Source organism: Theropithecus gelada, chromosome 10 (genome assembly GCF_003255815.1).
Source record: "Theropithecus gelada isolate Dixy chromosome 10, Tgel_1.0, whole genome shotgun sequence".
NCBI lineage: Eukaryota > Metazoa > Chordata > Mammalia > Primates > Cercopithecidae > Theropithecus > Theropithecus gelada.
The window spans coordinates 31,021,536-31,028,304 of NC_037678.1; the positions used below are offsets into that span (position 1 = coordinate 31,021,536).

Here is a 6,769-nt window from a genome sequence, read left to right on the forward strand (position 1 = left end):
CCCGGCCCAGCAGCTGGCCTGGGAACAGGGAAAGTGCAGTCTGGGCTCACAGTTCGCGCTGGGGGCCGGGCAGCCTGGGGCGACCATACAGGCCCAGATGGGGACTCCGGCTCCAACCGTCCTGGCCCAGAGGCTCTAGGGTGGTCCTGTCTGTCTCACCCCGGGGGCGGGGAGGACGCAGACAGACCCCAGCGCCACTGTTCGGCCGCGGATGGTGCCTTAGACCCAGGTCCTGTGGGCTCTGGCCGGAGCCCCCCACTCTGGGGGAAGGCCGGTGACTGGGAGGAGTCCACCTCGCAGGCGCGCCGGTGCGGAGCCGGGACCTCAGCCCGCACTGACTCAGGGAGGGGTGGGATTCTCCATGGTCCTGCGATATCCAGGCGGTGGAATCTCGCCTCTAGGGTCGCGCGGCAGCAGGCAGGTGCGAGGCTGGGCTGAGCGAAATCCTCCTAGGAGCCTCCGCGGAGGGGCGGGGCCCCTCTCCTCCCAAATGACGCAGGGGGTGGGGCGCGGGGCGGGGCACGCGGCCGAGCGCGCCGCGCTCGGGCCTGTCGTAAGAGGGGCGGGGCACGCTGTGTTCGGAACTGTCGTAAAAGGGGCGGGCGCGCCGCGCTCGGGATGACGTGAAGCTGGGGGCGCTGTCACTGTTGCCGGCGGCTAGCGGGCGTTCGCGCCATGGAGCGTTATGCGGGCGCCTTGGAGGAGGTGGCGGACGGTGCCCGGCAGCAGGAGCGACACTACCAGCTGCTGTCCGCGCTGCAGAGCCTTGTGAAGGAGTTGCCCAGGTACGCGGGCGGGCGGGCGGCGGCCTGCCGAGGCGGTGTCGGGTCCCTCCAGGGCTCACCGCGCCCCCCTACCCCGCAGCTCCTTCCAGCAGCGCCTGTCCTACACCACGCTCAGCGACCTGGCCCTGGCGCTTCTCGACGGCACCGTGTTCGAAATCGTGCAGGGGCTACTGGAGATCCAGCACCTCACTGAAAAGAGCCTGTACAACCAGCGCCTGCGCCTACAGAACGAGCACCGAGGTGCGCGGGGGCAGCGGGACGAGGTGCCTCCTCCTCGGGGTCGGCGCCTCCCGGCAGCTCTTGGTATCTGTGCAGATCGGCTCCTTCCCTGGGAGTGTTCGGAAAAGGCCCCCGAGATTGACAAAACCCATGGGCGCGGAGACTGAGACAGTGCCTTTTTAGTGACCAGTGGGTCCAACTAGTTTTGTTTTCAGTTGCTGCAGCCCCCACTTCTTAGCAGAAACTCCTTGCTCGGGCTTCCCTGTGCCCCAGCCCCTTCCAGGCGGGACGGCCCTAGGCCTCGGTGCCTGGTTGGCCTACAGGCAGACTCTGGTGGTGGCTCTGACTGGTTGCCCTTCGTAATTGGAGGTCTGTTGACAGCTGTGCAGCGCCCTTCAGAGTCAGTTCTCTCTCAGGCCTCGCAGGGCCTCATTCCAGTTGCACATCAAATTCCTAAGCACTGTCTCCTGTGGCGCCCTCGCAAACCCGAAGAGCTTCCCACTTGAGCCGCATGCTTGGTGCGCTTGGGAGTCCTTTCCTGCAAATTATATAGGCCAGGTCCCCCTGCACCATCAGATTTCAACCTTCGCTATTTTATTTTTCCCAAACTTCTTTTAAAAGTTGAAACATTTAGAAAAGCTGAAAAGAGAGTCTACTGCGTGCGCTTGTGCTCGCCGCTGAAAGTTCAGTAGTGAACGTTCTGCTCTAGTGCTTGATATCCCAAAATGCGTGCATGTGACCGCATAGCGGTTCACCTAGAGTCTTCAGCGTTCCTGGAGACCAGGATTTTCAACCCAGCAATGTTGACATTTGTGGCTGGGTAAGTCTATGGTGAGATGCTGTCTTGCGCATTGCAGGATGGCAGGGGTACCCTCCCTAGTCCGGAAAACCAAGAATGCCTCCAGACAACCGAGGGGTGGGGTCAACCTTGGCCTCGGATTGGGAGCAAGTTCTCTAGAACAAGAGTGGTCTCCTACACAGCTGCCGAGGGTAGCCCCCTGAGAAATTAACTGTTCCGGGTGACTCCTGACTTTCAGTGCACGGCCACATCATGCTACCTAACTTGTGGCAAATTGTTGATGTATAAGTAAGGATCCAGTCCAAGTTCATATACTACAATTGGCTACTTTGGTCTCTTTGCTTCTGGAACAGTCCCCAGCATTTATCATGGCATTGACTTTGTGTAGAGTCCAGGGCAAATGCCCTGCTCTGGATCTATCAGGTTGCTTCCTCGTGCATTTAACCTGCTTCTCCACTCTCTGGGTTTCCTGTACACTGGACTGCTGGTAGAAGCCTGATTAGAAGCAGGTTTAATGTGGCAAAAATTCCTCCTAGCGGAGCAAGGCGCCCTTCCCCAGAAGGCAGGCGCTGTCCATCTGCTCCAGGATTCGTGTTTCTATCAAGAATGGATGTCGGATTTTGGTAGACCCCTGTTTGGCAGCTCTTGAGATGATCACGTGGTGAATCATTTTCTATGACTACAGTGAATTACAGTTACTTGAATTCCATCCTACTTGGTTGTGCTGTAGTATCCTCTTTATGTACGCTGGATTTGATTTGCTAAAATCTTAAGAATTTTTTTGGGCCGGGCGCGGTGGCTCAAGCCTGTAATCCCAGCACTTTGGGAGGCCGAGACGGGCGGATCACGAGGTCAGGCGATCGAGACCATCCTGGCTAACACGATGAAACCCCGTCTCTACTAAAAGATACAAAAAACTAGCCGGGCGTGGTGGCGGGCACCTGTAGTCCCAGCTACTCGGGAGGCTGAGGCAGGAGAATGGCGTGAACCCGGGAGGCGGAGCTTGCAGTGAGCCGAGATCGGGCCACTGCAATCCAGCCTGGGCGACAGAGCGAGACTCCGTCTCAAAAAAAAAAAAAAAAAAGAATTTTTTTGTCTATGTTCATGACAAAATGTGGTCTATAGTTTTCATGTAATATCTGGTTTGGGTATCAGGGTTTTTGCCAGCCTTATAGGATGAGTTTGGAAGTGTTCTCTCCTCTTCAGTTTTCCAGAAGAGTTTGTGTGTAATTGGCATTACTTCTTCCCCTAAATGTTTGGGCGTTTGTCTTTTTAAAATTTTTTATTGGGCTGTAAGAGGCATACAGTTTAATCCCAAGGGCATGGCTCATTATTCCTTATTGCTCAGACTGTGCCATGTGTGGCCAGTGGGGGCGCTCCAGGCTCCTTTAGATGCCTCCCCATCATTCTGTGAGTACTTCCTTGCTTTCTGGTTCAGGTACATGTTCACGCTCATCTTTTCTTGTTTTCTCCCTGTCTCAGTCCTGGAATCCGCCATTTTTCCATAGAGCTGTGGTTCCTTCTAGCAGGATGGGGAGTTTCAGTAACTGCCTGGGCCCAGTGCTGTTTGTGCTTCAGGTTTGGGCCAGGCCCTGGTTCCACCAGCAGCAGGCATGCCTGCGTTGACTTTCTCCTTCTCCTTTCTGATTTGGCAGGGGTGACTGGCTGCTCCTGCCTCCTTTGTGTTCCCTGGGCATGTCTAAGGCCAGGCCCTTTCTACACAGGCAGCCGGCGTGGCTCTCTTCTTGCCTTTTGGTTGCCTACCTAGTGGAATCTGGGTGAAGGAGGTGACATTTCCCTGCTTCCCTGTGTTATGGAGATGTCTCGAGGGAGCTCTTGGTTTGAAACATATTTCATGTGATAAATGCCATCACTGAGTGTGTACAGAATGCCAAGAAACAGGAGATCGGGGAAGGCTGCAGGCACAGTGGAAGCCAGGCTACCTGCAGGGGAGCCTCAGGGACCCTGAAGTTCCCTGGAAACTTGCCACCAGAGAAGAGCTGCAACATCAGGGCTCTTCCCAGGAACAGAGTGTTGGGTTTCACGTTTCTTGTGGCCAGGGACCCCTCCTTCCTGGGGAGCTGTAGCCATTTGGCACTTACCGGTCACTGGCGCCAGCTGCGGGGTGCTGCATGTTCCATTTTTGCCATGATGGTTTATGTCCCATGATCACTTCCTCTGTACATTCCCCTCAGACTAGACAGTTTGCACACATCTGTGTTTGTGCACAGTTCAGCAGGGACCGTGGAGCTTTGATTGGTGGCTGAGGGTGAGCCCCTCAAAGCCACACAGACTCCCTGACCCAGAGCCGCACAGGCTTATGGCACCCCAGGTTCATCCCAAATTTGGGCCTGCCAGGTCAGCTCACCCTTCTCCATCTGGCGCTGTGCAGGGGCTGGGAGCTGCAGATGGGGGAGGCGGCTGCCCACCCTGAAGGGTGGAGGGGCCGAGCATACCCCTGGTAGGCAGAGGCCCCACACTCAGGCTCAGCGACCCCGCTCCTCCTGCTCCTTTCCTGTGCTTTTGTCTGAGGTGGCCTCCGACACTTGAGTAGATGTCCAGTGGCCTGTGGCCATGGGGGCCCTGAAGCCCTCAGACTGCAGCCTCCCTCCCACCCGCCTCCTCCAGCTGCCCTGGGTCTGGGGCTGCAGCTTTGGCCCCACCCCGCCAGTCTTCCCCACCCCACCCTCTTTCAGTCCACCCGTACCTTCTGGAGTCCCCTGGAGACTTGCCATTGGAGGGCCCGGCCCTGGGTGACAGTGGGGTGGGAGAATGGAGGAGGCCAGCGTCCCCAGTGCAGATACCCCTTTGGCCTGGCTGCTCCGCTGGGCTGGCAAGGCAGGTCCCACCGCCTGCTGACTGGCTCTCATCCCTCCCAGTGCTCAGGCAGGCGCTGCGGCAGAAGCACCAGGAAGCCCAGCAGGCCTGCCGGCCCCACAACCTGCCTGTGCTTCAGGCGGCTCAGCAGCAAGAACTACAGGTATGGGGGGCACAGGCAGGGTGGCCGGCCCAGGTCTCTTGTGGGCACCACCTGGCTCTGCTGACTGGGCTGAGCTGAAGGGGTGTGGGGGCCTCAGGCGTGGGTGGCTACCCTGGGCCTGAGTGGGCCACTGGAGGCCTAGTGAGTCCCACCAGGTGGCTCCTCCCTGAGGGTGCCAGGTGTGCTGGGGCTGGGTGGAGGGTGAGGGCCCACCGTTGCTCCCCTGGATAGCAGCTCCTCGTGGGTTGGGGCCTCCGCAGAGCAGGTGGCCTTGAGGGGGTACAAGGGCAATGGTGGGATGATGGGGCCAGCCAGGAAGGGGCCCATCCTTCTCCCAGGGAGCACAGGGACAACCAGAGACTGGCATGTAACCAACAAGCCATGGGGCAAGGTGTGCCTGCGGAGACGTTTGTGTGGTCCCAAGGCAGTCCCAAGTTAGGGCATTCGTGGAAGCCCCTTAGGGCCCCCTTCAGGAGTTTGCATGGCTGAGGAGAGGCCTGGGTGTGGTGAGGATGCATCGGTGGTGTCAGAGCTGGTGCTGCTGGGGACGGCAGCAGGAGCATGTGTTTGAGCTGCCCTCCCCCTCCCGCCCCACCCCCCACGGCAGGCGGTGGAACACCGGATCCGTGAGGAGCAGCGGGCAATGGACCGGAAGATCGTCCTGGAGCTGGACCGGAAGGTGGCTGACCAGCAGAGCACACTGGAGAAGGCGGGGGTGGCTGGCTTCTATGTGACCACCAACCCACAGGTCAGCGCCTGGGCCTGCTCCGCCCTAGCCCGAGTGCCCCTGGGCCCCACAGACCCCATTCCATCTGGGGTTTCACCGCTGGTCCCTGGGGAGCCAGGCTCAGGGTATAGGGGGTGAAGTGGAAGGATTGAGACTCTGGAAAGGATTTCTCTGCCATTCCCAGCACGGAGGCCAGGCCCATTCCCCACAGGAGGGTGAGCCAGCCAGCCACGGGGCACTGCCCACCCTCCCCAGGCCTGCTGTGCCCCACAGGGCCCTCTTCTGCTCCCCTCCCACATGCCATTCCGAGTGGCCCTGCTGGGGGCAGAGGCTCAGATTCTACCCTATCCTGGCAGGCCATGACCAGGCTTCACAGCCATGGCCGCCCTGTGGGCTCACTGCCTGGCACCCTTGGGCTGGGGTGAAAGGGGCCCGGGGGTCACTCTGGCCTTCACGGTGCCCCTCTGTATCCCAGGAGCTGATGCTGCAGATGAACCTGCTGGAACTCATCCGGAAGCTGCAGCAGAGGGGCTGCCGGGCCGGGAAGGCAGCCCTGGGACTGGGAGGTCCCTGGCAGCCACCTGCTGCCCAGTGTGACCAGAAAGGCAGCCCTGTCCCACCATAGCCACAGGCAGCAGAAGTCTGGGCAGAGTTCATCTTCTTGACCTTTGGCCACTGCCTTCCCAGCTGCCCACAGGGGTCCCCTGCTGAGGAGAGGCCGGGTGGAACCCGGCTGCCTGTCCCCCTGCGTCTGGGACTTGCTGCCAAACACTAGGTTGGTCTCATAAAAGGAAGGCTGGCCCAGCCTGCCGCTGTCTGCTTCAGGGCCCGGCAGAGAGTGAGGCCGGGGATTCTCACACCTTCTCACTCCACGGGGCACATCCCAGCCTGCACTGCGGGCCACCCGAGTGCTTGTTCTGGTCTCAGCCGCTCCCTTGGCAGCTGCAGCCCCCATGCAGAAGAGGCTCCGAGGCCCAAGCTCTGTGTGACCCAGAGAAATAAAGATGCCTCAGTGTGGCCCACGTATGGCTTGTGTGACAGCTGCAGGTTCTGCCATAACCAGGGCCCCAGTAGGGCCCCCGCCTCTGCTGCAGCAGAGGCCTCTGCCTGGGGGCCCCTTCCTGGGCTGTGTGCCCAGCCCACCACCCCTCCCCCTGTACAGAGACTGGGACCCTCCAGCCTTTCCTGCCCCAGCCCTGGTCCCAGGATGCTGTCACTGCCATCTGCACGGGGCCCCCATCCAAGCCCCAGGGCATGAG

General features: G+C 60.0%; 1 protein-coding gene across 2 annotated transcripts; it reads left to right on the forward strand.

Annotated features, from left to right (window-relative positions):
- Positions 1 to 531: 531 nt before the first annotated feature.
- DGCR6 (DiGeorge syndrome critical region gene 6) lies at positions 532 to 6,533 on the forward strand. 2 transcript variants are annotated; one of them, XM_025399520.1, is made up of 5 exons: positions 532 to 785; positions 865 to 1,025; positions 4,683 to 4,783; positions 5,391 to 5,531; positions 5,986 to 6,533. In XM_025399520.1, the coding sequence occupies exons 1-5, from the start codon at positions 676 to 678 to the stop codon at positions 6,133 to 6,135; spliced, it is 663 nt and encodes a 220-aa protein (XP_025255305.1). In that variant the 5' UTR covers positions 532 to 675; the 3' UTR covers positions 6,136 to 6,533. The 2 variants fall into 2 exon arrangements, with proteins under 2 accessions (XP_025255305.1, XP_025255306.1); XM_025399521.1 differs by lacking the exon at positions 4,683 to 4,783 and having other exon boundaries at positions 632 to 785; positions 878 to 1,025.
- The last annotated feature ends 236 nt before the right edge of the window (positions 6,534 to 6,769 follow it).

Coding starts and splice junctions, on each gene's coding strand:
- DGCR6 (XM_025399520.1), top strand. CDS start 676: ATGGAGCGTTATGCGGGCGCCTTGGAGGAGGTGGCGGACGGTGCCCGG. Junction 4,784..5,390: donor CTCAGCAGCAAGAACTACAG/GTATGGGGGGCA, acceptor CCCCCACGGCAG/GCGGTGGAACACCGGATCCG. Junction 5,532..5,985: donor ATGTGACCACCAACCCACAG/GTCAGCGCCTGG, acceptor TCTGTATCCCAG/GAGCTGATGCTGCAGATGAA.